At 32.9% G+C, this 21,141-nt stretch overlaps 1 protein-coding gene across 1 annotated transcript in view; it reads left to right on the forward strand.

Moving 5' to 3' along the window:
- Window positions 1-20,220, forward strand: part of LOC143069312 (adenylosuccinate synthetase isozyme 1-like) — a 129,465-nt gene extending 109,245 nt beyond the window's left edge. Inside the window, exons 12-13 of the mRNA XM_076243879.1 lie at window positions 1,543-1,692; window positions 15,030-20,220. Coding sequence (XP_076099994.1) covers window positions 1,543-1,692; window positions 15,030-15,088 — 209 coding nt within the window. The 3' untranslated portion in view covers window positions 15,089-20,220. The remainder of the gene's footprint in view (window positions 1-1,542; window positions 1,693-15,029) is intronic.
- The last annotated feature ends 921 nt before the right edge of the window (window positions 20,221-21,141 follow it).

Here is a 21,141-nt window from a genome sequence, read left to right on the forward strand (position 1 = left end):
TTATAGTACTTTGTAGCGAAATCAACAACCAGCATCTATTTTACCGGAAATTCAATTTTATTAACCAATCAGAAATGTCGTTATATATCTCTCTAGATTGTCCTAGATAGTGACCGACGATCTAAAACTAAAAGAACGATTTATATTTTTTTGACATCAGAAAAACAACCGATGGGAATTTGATTATAAACGACCATTTCAATCGGCAATCGGTTCTTAATGAATACGCTGAATAAATTTGGTTATCTTGAATATTATTATAGATAGAAATAAACTGACAAATAAGTCAGCATGACTGAAATGGTCAGTTGACCCCTTGAGGAGTTATTGCCCTTTATAGTCAATTTTTAACCATTTTTCGTAAATCTTAGTAATCTATTACAAAAATCTTCTCCTCTGAAACTACTGCGCCAAATTAATCCAAACTTGGCCACAATAATCTTTGGGGTATCTAGTTTAAAAAATGGGTGGTGTGTCCCGGTCAACCAACCAAGATGGCCACCATGGCTAAAAATAGAACATAGGGGTGAAATGTAGATTTTGGCTTGTATCTCTGAAACCAAAGCATTTAGAGCAAATCTGATATGGGGTAAATTTGTTCATGAAGTGAAAATCTATCTGCCCTGAAACTCTTAAATGAATCGGACAACCTGTTGTTGGGTTTCTGCCCCGAAATAAGTAATTTGAAGGAAATTTTGCTGATTTTGGTTATTATCTTGAATATTATTATAGAAAGATATACACTGTAAACAGCAATAATGTTCAACAAAGTAAGATCTACAATTAAGTCAACATGACCAAAATTATCAGGTGACCCCTTTAGGAGTTATTGCCCTTTATAGTCAATTTTTCATAAATTTTTGTAAACTTTTACAAAAATCTTCGCCTCTGAAACTACTGAGCCAAATTTAACCAAACTTGGCCACAGTCATTATTTGGGTATCTAGTTAAAAAATGTGTGGCGTGACCCGGCCAACCAATCAAGATGGCCGCCATGGCTAAAAATAGAGCATAGAGGTGAAATGTAGATTTTGGCTTATATCTCTAAACCAAAGCATTTAGAGCAAATCTGACATAGGGTAAAATTGTTCATCAGGTCAAGATCTATCTTCCCTGAAATTTTCAGACAAATCGGACAACCTGTTGTTGGGTTGCTGTCCCCGAAATAAGTAATTTTAAGTTCATTATAGATAGAGATAATTGTAGCAACAAGAATGTTCAGTAAAGAAAGATCTACAAACACATCACCATCACCAAAACACAATTTTGTCATGAATTTATCTGTGTCCATTGTTAATATGCACATAGACCTAAGGTGAGCGACACAGGCTCTTTAGAGCCTCTAGTTTTATTCATTTTTGTTGATGCTGCGATTAACATCGAAAATAGGCAAGACACTGGGTGCCGCAGAACCCTTTCAAATTTTTTACTTTCACTAAAATCCATTTCTTTTGTTTAATTTCATCTGGGTTTCCACTTGAATGTAAGTTGTGATTTATATTGATGATTAATTGCTTACAGTATGTCTATTTTTTTTTATAGCTCTAGCGGAAGACTTAAAGCATGTAACAGTTGATTATATCACCCTTCCTGGTTGGAATCTGGACACTTCGAAAGCCAGATCATTTAGCGATCTTCCTCCTAATGCTCAGGCTTATGTCATGAAAATTCAGGAGTTAATGAATGTACCAGGTGAGTTTGTTGAAACAGAGCCTTAAATAGTTCTCACCTTAACAATTGGTATAGTCCATTTGAGTGAACCTTTAAAATTAGATTATTGAAAATTCTTTTTTATTCATGATAGGATAACAGTAGCAGATACCTAATATTGCAATGATTTGGTCTGTCATATAACACAAAATCCGTATCATATGCAGTATCATCCAGAGAAACCAATATCAGCCTGAGGGATGATATTGGTCAAGGGTGATACGGATTTTGTCATGTTTTATACACTTTTTCATATATTTCAACAAGAGTGTATATATGAACTGCTTTTTATACGGCCACAAAATTTTTTATGTGTCATATAATGCTATCATGTCTGCGTCGTTGTCCGAAGACACATTTAGTGTCCAGACAATAACTTTAGTTTTAGTTAATGGATCTCTATTTATTTTTACCAAAAGGTTCAAAAGCACTAAAGGAAGGTTGAGATTGATTTTGAGGGTTATGGTCCAAAAAGTTTAGGAATAAGGGGCCAAAAAGGGGGCTTAAAATAAGCATTTTTGTAGTTTTCAAACAATAACTTAAGTTTCAGTGTATGAATCTATCTAAAATTATACCACAAGTTTCTATACCATGAAGGGATGGTTAGTATTGACTTTTGGGGATTATGGCTCAAAATGTTTTGGAATTGGGGGCAGAAAAGGGGAAAACTAGGTTTTTCTGGTCAATGGACAATTACTGTAAGACAATTAAAAAGCAGTGAAAGGGAGGTAATTAAAAAAACATTTAGCATACAATTTTGGGTATGTTTGGATTTAACTCCCTTACACTACTAGTAAATTATATATAAAGAAATGTCAGGTTTTGGAAAAATGCAAAAAAAAGGGGTGTTGTAGTAGTTTTCAAATTTTTTTTCCCGAAGAGGTAGGGCCAATTTGTCGTGATTTTTTTTCACAGAAGGGCCAATTTCACTGTGGGTATGGTTGTCCTGCGAGAGAATGTTCTGTGCTGGTCCTGACGGGTGCTGGTGATCAATGAAAAAATGTAAACAAAGATGAAAATGATGATTTTTGACGTTTTCACTCATAAAAAATTGAAGAAAACAGTTGAGATTTTTCAATTTTGTTTCTTATGGGTTCATATGTAAACCATTAAAAAGTTGACCCTCTAAACTGTTTCAGTAAGCGTAACACAAAAATGCTCATTTTCAGAAAATCTAGAACTGAAAAAATAAAACAAAAATGCTCATAGAGTCCGCTTTCTATACCGCAATCCACACGACAAAACTATTTTGTGAAAAAACATTGCAATTTATTAAAATTTAGCATTTTCTCAATTTATTCATGTCCTGATACTGTGCTGGTGGGTCCTGATACGGTGCTGGGGATTTTGGATAAGAAGTTGGTCATATTTGAAACAAATGTTAAAAATCAATAAAATTGGGCAGGTAATTGTTGTCAATGGGATCTATGACTCCTATTTTAGCTCTTGTGCATCGATTTGGCTGTTTAATATGTGTTTTCAAATGATCGTAACTTGTAATACATAATTACATAAAAGCACAACATCTTTCGTCCAATATCAGATAACAATATATAGTATCTAAAATAAGAATAGTTTTATTAAGATATTAAATGCCCCTTACATTGATGCTTCATTAATGATCAAAGCCCATGTCGCAGACATGTTTGTTAGCGCTCCGCATACCCCTCCCCACTTCCACCCAACCAACCCTCCTCATTTCCTCCTTCATTGTTACAGTGGTGTACCAACACAACAATTTATCACATAAAATAATAACACAAAGACACACATTATTGAACAACGAATGCTCGCAGGTACTGAAAGCTAGTTCAAAGCCGCATTTTCAACTAATAGATAAACCATGTTCTCATATACAAAAATCCCAATCGTGTCGATTAAAAAAGTCTCAAAACTTAAGTTCACATTTTAATGTTTGATGAAGCAGAACTTTAAAAGTCTGCAGTGAATCTTGTGCTCACAACAGTTATTGTCATTATTATGTTTACATAAGACTTATAAAGGAATTAAGAAGGTATCAAGAAATATTTTACAGTTCAATTTAATGATCATGAATGGAAGGAAATGGTACGGAAGTTTACATAGGACAAAAAGAAATTGATAGTATTTTTTGGCGAAAGACTTAAACGCTTCTTTGCATTATATAGTACAGCTCTTCTATAAAAGCATGCAAAAAAAAACTTTGATTGACTTGCTTGCTATGTTTGCTTGGATGTTTTCAAACAATAGAAGTTTCAATACATACTGGGATTTGATTGGACAAATACAAACTGACATGAATTGCAGTTAATGTTTATTGTCCAAACAAATTCTAGTATATAGTAAACAGACTACTTACCAGTCGTTTACAAACATCCAAACAATCATAGCAAGCAATTTGATCAATTGTTTGCTTTGCATATATTTATACAAGAGCTGTAAATTCTAAAAAAAAAATAAATCTTGTTGTTGTAGATGGTTAAATCTATGGTAAAATTGATTATCAGGTCAAGATCTATCTGCCCTGAAATTTTCAGATGAATTGGACAACCCGTTGTTGGGTTGCTGCCCCTGAATTGGAAATTTTAAGGAAATTTTGCTGTTTTTGGTTATTATCATTAATATTATTATAGGTAGAGATAAACTGTAAACAGCGAAAATGTTCAGCAAAGTAAGACCTAAAAATAAGTCAAATTACTGAAATGGTCAGTTGACCCCTTTAGGAGTTATTGCCCTTTATAGTCAATTTTTATCCATTTTTCATAAATCTTAGTTATCTTTTACAAAAATCTTCTCCTCTGAAACTACTGGGCCAAATTGAACTAAACTTGGCCACAACCATCATTGGGGTATCTAGATTGACAATTGTGTCCGGTGACCTGGCCAACCAACCAAAATGGCCGCCATGGCTAAAAATAGAACATAGGGGTAAAATGCAGTTTTTGGCTTTATAACTCAAAAACCAAAGCATTTAGAGCAAATCTGACATGGGGTTAAATTGTTTATCAGGTCAAGATCTATCTGCCCTGAAATTTTCAGATGAATTGGACAACCCATTGTTGGGTTGCTGCCCCTGAATTTGTAATTTTAAGGAAATTTTTCTGTTTTGGTTATCTTGAATATTATTATAGATAGAGATAAACTGTAAATAGCAATAATGTTCAGCAAAGTTAGATTTACAAATAAGTCAACATGACCGAAATGGTCAGTTGACCCCTTTAGGAGTTATTGCCCTTTATAGTCAATTTTTAACCATTTTTCATAAATCTTAGTAATCTTTTACAAAAATCTTCTCCTCTGAAACTACTGGGCCAAATTAATCCAAACTTGGCCACAATCATCTTTTGGGTATTTAGTTTAAAAAATGTGTCCAGTGACCCGGCCATCCAAACAAGATGGCTGCCACGGCTAAAAGTAGAACATAGGGGTAAAATGTCAAAAACCAAAGCATTAAGATCAAATTTGACTGTGGTTGAATTGTTTATCAGGTCAAAATCTATCTGCCCTGAAATATTCAGATGGATCGGACGACACGTTGCTAGGTTGCTGCCCCTGAATTGGTAATTTTAAGGAAATTTTGCAGTTTTTAGCTCATCTTTCCTAAAAGGAAATGTGAGCTAAATTGCTTTTCTCATCACTTGGCGTCCGTCGTCGTTAACAATTTTTCAAACATCTTCTCCTCTGAAACTACTTAATGGATTTGGATGAAACTTAGCATGATTGTTCCTTAGATTATCCTGCACAAAGTTTGTGCTTCGATTTTTGATCCGTCAAAAAACATGGCCACCGTTACTTAAAATAGAACATAGGGGTCAAATGCAGTTTTTGGCTTATATCTCAAAAACTAAAGCATTTAAAGCAAATCTGACTTGGGTAAAAATATTCATTAGGTCGAGATCTATCAGCCCTGAAATTTTCAGATGAATCAAACAACCCATTGTTGGGTTGCTGCCACTTAATTGGTAATTTTAAGGAAATTTTGCAGTTTTTGGTCATTATCTTGAATATTATTATAGATAAAAATAAACTGTAAACAGCAAAAATGATCAGCAAAGTAAGATCTACAAATAAGTTAATATGACCAAAATTGTCAATTGACCCCTTAAGGGGTTATTGTCCTTTAATGACAATTTTCCACAATTTGTTCATCATATTTGCTAACTTTAAAAAATCTTCTCCTCTAAAACTACTCAACCAAATTCAACCAAACTTCATTTGAATGATCAGTAGGGTGTATAAAATAAAGTTTGTGTTTTATTTTCTATTTCGTCAAAAAACATGGCCGAAGGCATTGTTTGCCAGGTGAGCAATTCAGGCTCTTGAGAGCCTCTTGTTGTAATTGCGGACGCCAAGACAATACATGAACCTCACACGACCCCTCGACACAGGTGAGCTCATATATGATCTTATAGCGATTCGGGTTGATAACTAGTTGAAATTAAGCCAGTTTTGAATGTGTGTAGATTTGTATTGTTTTAAACTGTTGTGACCTTTTAAAGTAGAATGTAGGTGTTTAATCTAAGAATTTCTTTTTTAAACTGATATACTTGTTTTATACTCAATTGGTAGTATGAAGCTACGAGGTATTTTAATTTTTGAAATTGACGTATTCTAGTCTGCCCTTTCATAAAATAGTGATTTTTTTTTGTGTTCTATCGAACTTTCGAAAAAAAATACCTGATATGTTCAGAAAAAAAAATTATGATGAAAAAATCTTACAGATACAGCAAGTGGTCCTTAATAGCTATAAGATACATTTTTCTTTTAAAATACAACTTTTAAATCTTACGGGAAACTATTCCAAGCTTAAAACTTTCACTGTAACCTTGCTCTAACTTATCCCCCATCCCCCCCCCCCCCCCAAAAAAAAAAAAAACCAAACAAACAAACCCGCAATACTATTGTCATTCTTATAGTCAGCACTAAACATTTTTATTTTATGGGTTATTGTTGAAGATCTCAGATGACGTATGGTTGTTAACACATACTTCCTTTGGTTTCTTATTGAAATTTGTCCATTGACAACAAACATACCACATCATCTACTTTATATAAGTATTGTATAAATTACAACGTATTTTGGTGATCTTGCAAAATGATCGTAATCCCGAAAATCGTAAACATATTTTCTTATCTTAAAAGGGGGCAAGAAGGGTTCCATTAACAGGCCAATAAATAAGATTACAGTTAATTTAAAAAAAACAAAAAAAAAACAGGGGTATTTTTTCTCTCATAATAACAGTAAACAAATTCACAACAATGTCAATTTCAAGAAAGCAGACAATAGTTAATTAGTCAATAACAGTACAGCATCAGTGATCTTGAATGTATGACACTTTTAACTAAAATATAAAGGCACAGAACTAGGACATAGGAGCACAGAACCAGGACCGTTTTTAGCTCACCTGGCCCAAAGGGCCAAGTGAGCTTTTCTCATCACTTGGCGTCCGGCGTCCGGCGTCCGGCGTCCGTCGTCGTCGTCGTCCGTCGTCCGTCGTTAGCTTTTACAAAAATCTTCTCCTCTGAAACTATTGGGCCAATTTTTACCAAACTTGGCCACAATCATTATTAGGGTACCTAGTTTAAAAATTGTGTCCGGTGACCCGGCCAACCAACCAAGATGGCCGCCATGGCTAAAAATAGAACATAGGGGTAAAATGCAGTTTTTGGCTTATAACTCAAAAACCAAAGCATTTAGAGCAAATCTGACATCGGGTGAAATTGTTAATCAGGTCAAGATCTATCTGCCCTGAAATTTTGAGATGAATCGGACAACCCGTTGATAGGTTACTGCCCCTGAATTGGTAATTTTAAGGAAATTTTGCTGTTTTTGGTTATTATCTTGAATATTATTATAGATAGAGATAAACTGTAAACAGCAAAAATGTTCAGTAAAGTAAGATCTACAAATAAGTCAACAGGACCAAAATGATCTGTTGACCCCTTTAGGAGTTATTGCCCTTTATAGTCAATTTTTAACCATTTTTCGTAAATCTTAGTCATCTTTTACAAAAATCTTCTCCTCTGAAACTACTGGACCAAATTAAACCAAACTTGACCACAATCATCATTGGGGTATGTATTTTAAAAATTGTGTCCCGTGACCTGGCCAACCAAACAAGATGGCCGCCATGGCTAAAAATAGAACATAGGGGTAAAATGCAGTTTTTGGCTTATCACTCAAAAACCAAAGCATTTAGAGCAAATCTGACATCGGGTAAAATTGTTTATCAGGTCAAGATCTATCTGCCCTGAAATTTTGAGATGAATTGGACAACCCTTTGATAGGTTGCTGCCCCTGAATCGGTAATTTAAAGAACATTTTGCTGTTTTTGGTTATTATCTTGAATATTATTATAGATAGAGATAAACTGTAAACAGCAAAAATGTTCAGCAAAGTAAGATCTACAAAAAAGTCAACATGACCAAAATGGTCTGTTGATTTCTTTAGGAGTTATGGCCCTTTATAGTCAATTTTTAACCATTTTTCGTAAATCTTAGTTATCTTTTACCAAAATCTTCTCCTCTGAAACTACTGGGCCAAATTTAACCAAACTTGGCCACAATCATCATTGGGGTATGTATTTTAAAAATTGTGTCCCGTGACCTGGCCAACCAACCAAGATGGCCGCCATGGCTAAAAATAGAACATAGGGGTGAAATGTAGGTTTTGGCTTAAAACTCTGAAACCGCAGCCTTTAGAGCAAATCTTACACTGGGGTTAAATTGTTTATCAGGTTAAGATCTATCTCCCCCTGAAATTTTCAGGTGAATCGGACAACCCGTTGTTGGGTTGCTGCCCCTGAATTGGTAATTTTAAGGAAATTTTGCTGTTTTTGGTTATTGTCTTGAATATTATTATAGATAGAGATAAACTGTAAACAGCAATAATGTTCAGCAAAGTAAGATTTACAAATAAGTCAACATGACCGAAATGGTCAATTGACCCCCTAAGGAGTTATTGTCCTTTATAGTCAATTTTCAACAATTTTTATAAAATTTGTAAATTTTTACTAACATTTTCCACTGAAACTACTGGGCCAAGTTCATTATAGATAGAGATAATTGTAAGCAGCAAGGATGTTCAGTAAAGTAAGATGTACAAACACCTCACCATCACCAAAATACAATTTTGTCATGAATCCATCTGCTTTCTTTGTTTAATAGTCACATAGACCAAGGTGAGCGACACAGGCTCTTTAGAGCCTCTAGTTCTTATCACCAGCACAGCGTCAGGACAATTCCGTTTAACGAACTTGCACGACTTTTGCAATATAATATTGTTGTAATATACTTTGCATGGTACTTATGACGCATCAGAGAAAAATTAAGCAACAAAAGAGTCTTTTTATTGCCGTTCTGATACAATGTAAACAAACCCACCGGCACAGAATCAGGACCCACCAGCACCTGGCAGGACCAAATCACCAGCACAGAACGTTCTCTCGCAGGACAACCATACCCACCGTGAATTTCAAAAAGTGCCCACAGAATAGAATTTACTATAAAAATAAAAAATAAAAATGCTTTTTGATCAATATCTTGATTTACATATATTATGATATGTGTGATAAATAGTTAATTTAACCCTCAAAAAGGATGAAAGTCCAATATGCGGAATTTATGGTGATTTTAGGTGGGAAAAACAGGGAATCCCCCCAGAAGGACATTTCAAACCAAAAAAAAAGTTATGTTTTTTGTGACTTGTAATTTATACTACTTTTTCCCTCAAAAATGAAATTGGTTTGGTGTCATGGTGTGTCCTTATTACATAAAAAACAACTTTTAATAAAAAAAAATTGTAACATCGCTAAAATGTACTGATAAAGCTCCTAAATAAGACTGCATAACCAAGCGTTGCTGTGGCTCCATCAGTAGAGCATAGAACTACTAATCATAGACTTTTTTGAAGATAAGGTTCAAATCTTGCTTAGACTTTTTGCATTTTTATCGCCCGTCGTCTTTTAGACGGGACGTATTATGGAATACCGTTGTCCGTCCGTCTGTCCGTCCGTCCGTCGTCCACACTTCGGACAATAACTCAAAAACACTTTCACCAATTTCCATGAAACTTAAGTGCATTGTTTATATCTATTGACGTAAGCTCCCTTTGATTTTTGTTTAATTTCAGATTTTAAGTTTTGGAATTATGGGGCTTTATTCATAAAAAAGGGGGGATTTTCAACACTTCAGACAATAACTCAAAAAGGCTTTCACCAATGTCCATGAAACTTAAGTTAATTGTTTATATCTTATGACGTAAGCTCCCTTTCGTTTTTTTTTAATTTCAGATTTTAAGTTTTGGATTTATGGGGCTTTATTCATAAAAAAAGGGGGATTTTCAACACTTTGGACAATAACTCAAAAAGGCTTTCACCAATGTCCATGAAACTTTGGTGAATTGTTTATATTTATTGATGTAAGCTCCCTTTCAATTTTTATAAATTTCAGATTTTAAGTTTTGGATTTATGGGGCTTTATTCATAAAAAAAGGGGGATTTTCAACACTTCGGACAATAACTCAAAAAGGCTTTCACCAATGTCCATGAAACTTTGGTGAATTGTTTATATTTATTGATGTAAGCTCCCTTTCAATTTTTATAAATTTCAGATTTTAAGTTTTGGATTTATGGGGCTTTATTCATAAAAAAAAGGGGGATTTTCAACATTTCGGGCAATAACTCAAAAAGGCTTTCACCACTGTCCATGAAACTTAAGTTAATTGTTTATATCTATTGAAGTAAGCTCCCTTTCGTTTTTTTTTTAATTTCAGATTTTAAGTTTTGGATTTATGGGGCTTTATTCATAAAAAAAAAGGGGGATTTTCAACACTTTCACAAAATTTTATGCAACTTTGATAAATTGTTTATATCTATTGACATAAGCTCCCTTTCCATTTTTATAAATTTTAGATTTTACGTTTTCTTAAGTAATGAATTTTTATACTTAAAAAAGGGGGATTTTATGAAACTTTGGTGAATATATTAATGTAACATCCCTTTTGATTTGTATATATATTTCTAGTTGATCATATAAATTCATTTAAAGCATAAAAGACAAGTTAAAAGGGCAACAGGCATATCATGCGCTAAAGCGCAGCCCTTTATTTGTGTTGTTCTATTAAATTTTAATGTTTCTATCATATTTTTGGATGTTGGCTTAATTCATAGTCATTCTGATTCATTTTGACTTCATAGTATACTAGTATATCATTTTATTAAAGAAAAAATAATGTATGGCTTATTGTGTGCATTCCCATGACTGTAATACTCTTGGTCTGAGACCACAATTATTTCGTAGTGCATTTCTTTTTTTAAACATAATGAAAATTAAAAAAATTCCACCTGCGCTTTCTCAATGAAATTTTTACAGTGTGTTGTACTACTTTTAGGACAAATTATATCAAAATTATAGAAAACTTCATCTGCTCTAACTCAAAATATGGACAATTTTATGTTTAGGGCGTCTTGAAATCTTTTGACAGCTTCTGAAGTGCTAATTTTTAACCATTTTCAGCTGGACCAAATCACTACTTTCCTTAAAAATTTGGGACCCAAATTTTTTTACAGTGTAATTTCACCCCCTTTCTTGCAGTTTGAGTCATTAAACATGGAGAAATAAATTTGGAAGGGGTATAAAAATTAATGGCAAGTAACCCACTGTCAACACTAGGGACTATATTCGTGAACAATGAACATCAAGGGACGACAATTGTGGTCTCGGACCAATTAGGATAGAAAGAGTTGACAAATCTTAAAAAAACTTTTTATGACCAAAGCTTAAAGACCAAACAGCCTATTCATTTCTACCAGTGATTTTTCCTTAAAATTTTGTGTGAAGGTATTTCGTGATTTGAGGAAAAAAATATGATGAAAAAAATTGTGGGTCACAGACTTAGTTTTGTCACTATAGCAACCTCAATTTTGTGTTTTCCCGAATATTAACAAAACATTTGCTTGTTGTCTTTCTTCAGAACATTGCATCTGACGTCATAGTACAAACTTTCCTTGCTGGTACACTTTTTGAAAAAAAATCACAAATTGGCATTTGAACCCCACATTTAAATTTTCAAGAATAACAACTATATTCACCTACTTTATTATCCGGTAATACAAGAGATTAAATACATGTATCAGTATCAGATCTTATGATGTTGTTGCCCAACAGCATCAGCAACAACAACATTAACCTTCAGAAACACCATCCGTCGGAATGGAAAGTTGTTTAAAATAACCTTTCACACCGCTTTTGTTATGAAATAAAATTGAGAAAGGAAATGGGGAATGTGTCAAAGCGACAACAACCTGACCATAGAAGAGACAACAGCCAAAGGCCACCAATGGGTCTTCAATGTAGCAAGAATTCCAGCACCAGTAGATGTCCTTCAGTTGGCCCCTAAAAATATGTATACTAGTACAATGATAACGGACGTCATACTAAACTCCAAATTATACACAAGAAACTTAAATTAAAAATCATACAAGACTTACTAAGAGGCTCCTGACTTGGGACAGGCGCAAAATTGTGGCGGGGTTAAACATGTTTATGAGATCTCAACCCTCCCCCTATACCTCTAGCCAATGTAGAAAAGTAAACGCATAACAATGCGCACATTAAAATTCAGTTCAAGAGAAGTCTGAGTCCGATGTCAAAAGATGTAACAAAAGAAAATAAATAAAATGACAATAATACATAAATAACAACAGACTACTAGCAGTTAACTGACATGCCAGCTCCAGACCTCAATTAAACTGATTGAAAGATTATGTCTTCATCATATGAATATCAGGCACAATACCTCCCGTTAGGGGTTTAGTATCATACTATCATAAAATATATGAGAAGAACATAACCCGTGTCATGCCGATAACTGTTTTAAAAAAAATGTGTTTAGTTCTGATGCAAAGGCCCTATAAATGAATCAATTCTGTTTTGTCCTCTGTCCCTCATTAGGAAAATTATTGAAAATAACAAAATGAAGGATGGCACTGAGTAACTTACATATTATTTGACTATATCAGACTAGATGTCAATTTCAGAAGTTTGCTGTAACGTACTCATTCGCTACTGTTTACAGACGGAAACATAAAAGAGTATAAAAGCATGGACGGACTTCTTTATACCATTATGTTTTCCGACTAAGTCGAACGTATAGGAATTATTTCATCGAGTTTGTGAATTCATTATTTCTGAATATTTAAGATATAAGGAAATTAAAATCATAGGTATAATATATGAATTAAAGTTTTTGATTTTAAAACGTTATATTTCTACTATAAAACACAATCCATGTTATTACTTCCTCACATGTTTTGAATAAACAAGACAGTAAATATAAAAAAAACAAAAAGTTTTTAATTCAAAAATTAATTTAAAAATAATTTTCCGTTGAAAACTACTGAAATTGAAACAAAGAAAAGGTTGTTGCCGGCATTGAAAATGGAAATTTGTTTTCAATCTTTCGGGTCACAGTTGTAGCTAAATGAAAGGGAGAGATTTTTTGTTGGATATTATTCTTGGAGCAATTGTTTTTGTCATAACTTAAATTTACAACAATTTTAGTTTTAAACACAGAAAATTTAATTTTAATTCACATTCGCTGAGTATTAATTATATTAATTTATTGATATTTTTTACCTTACAGCTAATTTCCTAATGCATGTTGGGTAAAACTTTAAGCTATAAAGGCTATTAAACTCATACAAAATGCTTATTACAACAAAATACAGATCCAGTTTGATTTTTGGTGGTACATGTATATAGCTTTAACTGTTCTAGAGTTATGCCCCTTTCTTTATAAATGGAAAAATTCAGCTTTCTAACTTTAGTTTGCCCCAACCAAATGTTATGAGACTTATACACAATTGTTATTAAGGGCATACAATACAGTTTTGATCCTGTATTTACAAGTTGATGAAAATTTGCATATAGACTATTTGTTACCTGATTAAATCAAATATGTAATAAAAAATATACCTTCATGTGCTACTTTTTGAGTTAAACAAGGTCGAAATTTTGTATATTTGCTCAAAATTCGGATTTGTTGCCGTATTTTCTCTTTCGAAAGAAAGCCATAACTTTTTTTGTTTTTAAAGATAAACACAAATTGGTTTTTTTTGTTAAATAATTTGTAATTTTTGTATTTTATAAGTATCTTAAAAATTTATGCATTTTTTATTCAGAAATAACTCATATTTATCAAATGGTCATGAATTGAGAAAAAAACGTCATTTTTTGCTGTATATTTATCAAAATTTAAAGAAATACACTATTTACAGTTTAATAAAATTTGGTCCACATAACATTCCTGCAAAATGAAACAAAATGTAATTTTAAAAAATAGGGGTCCATGCACTCGTTTTCAAATTAAATCAGTTTGAATGATAAAAATCAGTCGAAGAATGCATCTTTTCCCGATATGTCACAGTTTGACATCTCGAAAATAACATTTTACGTTAGCAACGTCATTACCTCCCCTGTAATTGTATCGTATGCCCTTAAGACAAAATCAGATCAAGTACAAATTTGGATAACCTGACTTTTACTGTTATTCAGTTATGTCCCATTATATTAAACTTTATATGATATGCAAGCAAGGGCATGATTCCACATTTATATCTTTCAATAATTATTTTTTCTATGACACCATTTTGCAAATACACCGGTAATTTTTATAGGCCTGTTAAAATTTTGACTGGATATATTATGGTATACAAATATGTCCTGTCCATCTGTCCGAGAGAGAGTTCACATGCTTAAAACTTGACACACTTCTGAGTTTCTGAGTTATATTAATCTAAATATCTGTATACTTTTTGGGGATGATTAAAAAAATTATTTTGATTTTTTTGTAAAAAAAAAAAAAAAAGGAAAAAAAAGAGGGGATTTCACATGTGGCATTTTATCTCAGAAACTATTTATGATTATTGCATAAAACTTCGCACACAAGACAACAGGCATATCATGCGCTCGTGGCACAGCTGTTTATTTTTTTTGTTTCTTAATTAAAAAGTAATAAATAATGGTTAAATGTACCGACAATTTTACCTGTTTTAAATGACGATTGTTATAGTAACATTTATAGTATTTTGTTTGTAGGCTTAGGTTGAATATATATCTATCAAATGTTTGCATAAGTTGCAAACACCCATTCAATCATGGTAAGTGACAGGAACCATGTCAGTCAACCATGGTTCAATTTTGAAAGTGGTCAATGCAAAATCTAGAAAAATGCCACTAAATATTTGAAATATACGAGAAATTTTAAGAACTTGAAAATAATTTTCAGAATTGTATATGTATGATGTGTTTGTTTTTTATTTATTTTTTATTTTTTTCAGTTAAATGGATTGGTGTAGGACAAGCCAGAGAATCCATTATAGAAGTAGATCAGATATAACAGATTTAATCGGATGAAAGATGTTGATATTTTTATAGAGGGTTTTACTCCAATTAGTTCTGATATATTTTAATACATTTTTTATTTAGGTTTTTATGATTGGGATGCTTATATTGTAATTTGCTTTAAATTCTTGTACTGTGTAATAAAGTCCCTGCAGAAGGATGTTTGTGCCCTATACTTTTCAATTTGTCCATCTATCAACAATGTTTGTAAACTCAAAAACTCCGGAAGATATGGAAGGAAGCCAATAAATTTTGCTCTGGTTTTTATACAAACGCAAAAATTAAAAAAAATTTGGTCGTATATTGGTATAATGTTGTCAGCGTCGTCAGCTTCGTCCGAAAAAGGATGGTTTCTGGATGATAACTTTAGTATCAGTGAATAGAAATCAATAAAATTTTAACACAATGTTTATAACCACAAAAGGAAGGTTGGGATTGAGTTTTGGGGTTATGGTCCCAAGGGTTTAGGAATTAGTGGCTCAAAGGGGCCCAAAACAAGCATTTATCTAGTTTCAGGCCAATAAGTTGTGTATAAGTGTTTCATTTGCTCTGAAATTGTACCACAATGTTTAATACCATTAAGTAGAAGGTTGGGATTTATTTTAAAAGTTATGGGCAAACAGTCTAGGAATAAGGGGCCGAAAAAAAGGATTTTTGTAGTTTTGGGACAATAACATATGTATAATTGTATGGATCTCTCTGACATTGTACCACAAGGTTCCATATAACAAAGGGAAGGCTTGGATTCAGTTTGGGGTTATTATCCCTGAATATTAAGAAATAAGTGGCCATAAAGAAGCATTTTGTACAGACAATAACTTGTCTCTCTGAAATTATATTACAAGGTTTCTTACTAGAAAGGAAAGGCTGGAATTGAGTTTTGGGGTTCTTACTTCAAGGGGGGTTTCTATAAGTGTGGGGCCAAAAAAAGGGGCCCGAATAATAATTTTTGTAGTTTTCAGACAATAACTTGTGTTAAAGTATATAAATCTCTCTGAAATTATACCACAAGTTTCCATACTACAAAAGGATGGTAATGGGGGGTTATGGATGGCTCAAATCATTAAGCAATTAAGGGCAAAAAAGGAGAAAAACATGGGTTTTTCTGGTTAAAGGACAATTTAGACAATTTAAAAGCAGTGAAGGAGAGGTAATCCAATAAATATTTAAAGAACACTGTTCAATATATATTTTTATACCCCACGCAACGAATTTGCGGAGGGTATAATGTTTTTGACCCGTCAGTCCGTCCGTCAGTCCTGTTTCTTGTAATCGCAACTCCTCTCAAACCACACAACAGAATTTCACGAAACCTTTACAGATAATAAGGACATACTATGTAGTTGTGCATATCGACGGGAAATTGCGATTCAATTTTTTTTCTAGGAGTTACGCCCCTTTGAACTTATTTGCTTCAATGTACTACTGCAACAGTTTGTCATCGCAACTCCTCTGAAACTACATAACAGAATTTCATGAAACCTTTTCAGATAATAAGGGCATACTATGTAGATGTGCATATCGACAGGAAATCATGATTCAATTTTTTTTCTAGGAGTTATGCCCCTTTGAACTTATTTGCTTTAAGGTACTACTTCAACAGTTTATCATCTCAACTCCTCTGAAAACACACAACAGAATTTCATGAAACTTTGTAGATAATAAGGACATACTATGTAGATGTGTATATTGACAGGAAATTATTATTCAGTATTTTATCTGATACAATTTTTTTTCTTATACTTATTTAATTTCTCCAATGACAATGTGGGGACGTGGGGTATGAGAGCGTGCTCACTAAGGTTCTTTAATTGATTACTTGATTACCTCCCTTACATTGATTGAAAATTATGTATTAAGAAATAATGATTGTCTTGAGATGTGTAGCTGTCAATGGGGGTGGGGGCGGCGGGAGGTGGGGGGTAAAAATATTCTCATTTCAGATTTCAATAATTAAAAAGAATTTTTCTTAAAATTTTTGGAAAGTTTGGAATTTGTTCTAAATCTTTCCTTAGGCACCAGCCTCCCTAACAACACGACTGGTTAGCTACTATAACTAAATGTATTCACACTGAAATATAGTTTTCTCATGTTTTAGCACATAATACACATAAATTGTGAGAAAATGAATACATTTTTGGAGCAGTTCAAGAATGTATCTCGTGTATAAGCACATAAAGTCATAATACACATATAAATTGTGAGAAAATGAGTATATTTTTGGAGCAGTTCAAGAATGTATGTCATTTAGGTGTGTTGATGTGCTGGCTTTTTTTTTTAAGCATTTTGATTAGGTAATTGAGTATTGAAACAATACTAGTATGATTGACAACTGTCATTATCACCAATTCTAATATGATGTGCTTTTTCGCTTTGTGAACAAACCCATGCTCTAAATCCAATAAAATTTGTTTGCACATGTGTATATTGACTTCTTCAGATTAATGAATTTTTAACCGGATTTTTGTGACAAAAATGTTGGTTATTGATTTGGGGATGTACGGCGGGCGGGCGGCAATCAAATGTTGTCCGTGCATTTACGCATGAACCGTTCAACCAAAGCTTTTAAAATTATAATATGTTGTTACTGACAACTAAATGAAGGTCAAGTTCAATAATGGTAATTTTGACTTTTACCGTTCAGGAGTTATGGTTTCTTGAAAGATTGAAAAATGGAGTTTCCAGTCGTGTCCGTGCATTTACGCATGAACTATTCTACCTAAGCTTCCCAAATTTTAATAAGTTGTTACTGATGACAAAATGGAGGTCAAGTTCAATAATGGCGATTTTGACTTTTACCGTTCAAGAGTTATGGTTTTGAAAGATTGAAAAGTGGAGTTTCCAGTCGTGTCCGTGCATTTACGCATGAACTGTTCTACCTAAGCTTCCAAAATTTTATTATGTTGTTACTGATGACAAAATGGAGGTCAAGTTCAATAATGACGATTTTGACTTTTACCGTTCAGGAGTTATGGTTCTTGAAAGATTGAAAAATGGTGTTTCCAGTCGTGTCCGTGCATTTACGCATGAACTGTTTTACCAAAGCTTCCCAAATTTAAATATGTTGTTACTGATGACAAAATAGAGGTCAAGTTCAATAATGACAATTTAGACTTTTACCGTTCAGGAGTTATGGTTCTTGAAAGATTGAAAAATGGTGTTTCCAGTCGTGTCCATGCATTTTCTCATGAACCATTCAACCAAAGCTTTTGAAATTTTTATATGTTGTTACTGATGGCAAATTAGAGGTCAAGTTCAATAATGACGATTTTGAATTTTACCGTTCAGGAGTTATGGTTCTTGAAAGATTGTGAAATGGCGTTTCCATTCACGTTGTTGCATTTACTCATGAACCATTCAATCTAAGCTTTTCAAATTTTAAGATGTTGATACTGATGACAAAATGGAGGTCAAATTTGATATTGACGATTTTCACTTTCACCATTCATCAGTAATGGTTCTTGTGATATTGCCAGGACACAAATAAATATTAATAAATCCGGTTTGCTGTCATTGTGACAGCCTCTTGTATCAAATTATCATGCAGTTAATATATTTCCTTAACTTTAAAACACTTTCAAACTCTTAAATGGTGCACATGATGTTACTTATTCATTTATTATGACTGTAATGTTTTGCATTTTGAAATTGACCTATTAGACCTAGATACGACAACCCTTCATGCTGGCTGTTCAAACTCCTCCCTCTGAAAAATCACAGTGGCAGCCGCTTGCTTCTTTACAAACAAAAAAGGGAGGTTCATGGTAGAGCATACTCAGAAACCTTTGCTGTGTCAACTATTTAATCACAATTAAAATTCAGAGCTGTATAAAGCTTGAATGTTGTGTCCATACTTGTCTCAATTGTTCAGGGTTCGACCTCTGCGGAAGTATAAAGCTGTGCCCTGCGGAGCATCTGGTTACGTGTTAAACAGTGATGTGCATATTATTTTTTATAAAAATCAGGCCATAAGTTTTGGGAGTACTTTGATATTATTTATAAATCACAATTTTGAGAAACACCTTTTTTGTGCTAATATGTTTTTTTTGTGGTTTTTTGTTCCTTTATTTTTTAGGTTGGAGAATTGTAATTAGACTATTTTTGTCTTGTCTAAATAAAAAAAATCACAAAATGTACTTCTGTGATAGTATTGCAATAAAAATTGATTACTATGGTAAATTGATTCCCAGTTTCAAAGGACAATTTTCTCATTTCTGCAAAATTTGGCCTGAATTTCAATTTCATCATGAAATATCACAAAGTTTACAATTTGGTTTTAAAATAGTCATTTCAAAAGCCTAACTGCTAGGTAAACAAATTTCTTGATGAAAGTATAGGCTTCAAAGTCAACACATAATGAAGTGTATTAAAACACAACGATTTTTTGGAAAACTTGGGTTACAATCTGAGTCTAAAGGTGCTAACGTTTATATTGAATCCCTTAAGTCAAACATGGATTAGGACTGGTGATTATGCTAAAAACCGTCATATTAAAATTAGGGAAAAATTGGCCCAAAACTGATGTTAAAAAAAATAATAATACATGGTTATACAATTAAGTGGTCATAACTATATATTTTAAGATGTTGGTTTCCAAAAGAACTTATTTGTATTTAAGTAAAGTTTTTGCTTCAATCAATCTCAAACTTTGAAAAGCATTTTTGTTTGGTTGCATTGCAACAATAATTGTTTTAAAGATTTAAAATGCTATTCAAACCGATTTCTAGTGTCAAGTTTTAAGTTAAAAGTTTGTATAAGTTTTAGAAATTTTAATCACAAATTTTGAGAATTTTGAAAATTTGTTCTAGATGCTATTGCAAATTGATTTCCTGTGTCCTAAATTACTCATTGATCACCCTTTATGAAATGGCTTTCCTTATTGCCTAACAATATGGTAGTCACCTAAAGATTTTATAAATCTTGACCCTATTAGATATACAAATGTATTGATGTGTTTGTATCAGAATTAATTATTTGATTATGTGCCTCACACTAAAACTGTGCAGTATCATAAGTTTTCTAGTTTTACTTTTACCTCAATTTTCATGATAGTATATGTATGTGGTATCAATTATGTCTACTTTCTTCAATAAAATATGAAGCTAAAGAATAAAGGCAACAGTAGTATACCGCTGTTCGAAATTCATAAATCGCTTGAAAAAAAACCCTTAACCTGGGTTACGAACTAAAACTGAGAGAAAGGCATCAAATATAAGAGAACTACGACACAACAGAAACACTACATTAAAATGTAACACACACAGAAACACACTAATATAAAAATGGCCATTTTCCTGACTTGGTTCAGGACATTTTAAGAAAAAAAATAGTGGGTTGAACCTGGTTTTGTGGCATGCCAAACCTCCTGCTTTAATGGCAATGTTGAATATAACATTAAAATGACAACACTACATGACAGGACTACAATACAAACAAATAGGAGAAAATATAGGACAGAGTTACACACGAATAATAGCTAACAAAGAGTACTAGGTTTGAAATTTAATACGCCAGACGTGCATTTCGTCCACACAAGACATACCAGTGGCACCTGCACTAAAAAAAATTGAAAGCCAAAACAAGATGAATAGCACCAAGGACCAAAAGTTCCAAAAGGTTGTAACCAATACAGCTTGGGTTTTCTGTCCTTATTATTTAGAATTATTCATACTTTTGCAAACAGTAAATTTTATAAAAAATGACTATATAGCAGATGTACATAATAAAACTATAAACCTCTTGAGAACTCATTTTAATTAGAAATAGTTCTTTGTAGTTGAGTCATGTGTAGGAAAACTAGGACTCCAGTAAGATTATTCCTTTTTAGCCCACTTTGGCTCAAAGGGCCCCATGTGAACATATGCCATCCACTTGGCGTCCATTTTCTGTCGTCATAAACTATTTCAAAAAATCTTCTCCTCTGAAACTACTGGGCCAAATACCTTATAATTTATATAAATATTCCTTAGGGAATCTAGTTTATAAATTGTATCCAAAGTTTTGATCAATCAACAAACATGACCACCATGGCTAAAACTAGAACATGAG

Source organism: Mytilus galloprovincialis, chromosome 3 (genome assembly GCF_965363235.1).
Source record: "Mytilus galloprovincialis chromosome 3, xbMytGall1.hap1.1, whole genome shotgun sequence".
Taxonomy (NCBI): Eukaryota; Metazoa; Mollusca; class Bivalvia; order Mytilida; family Mytilidae; genus Mytilus; species Mytilus galloprovincialis.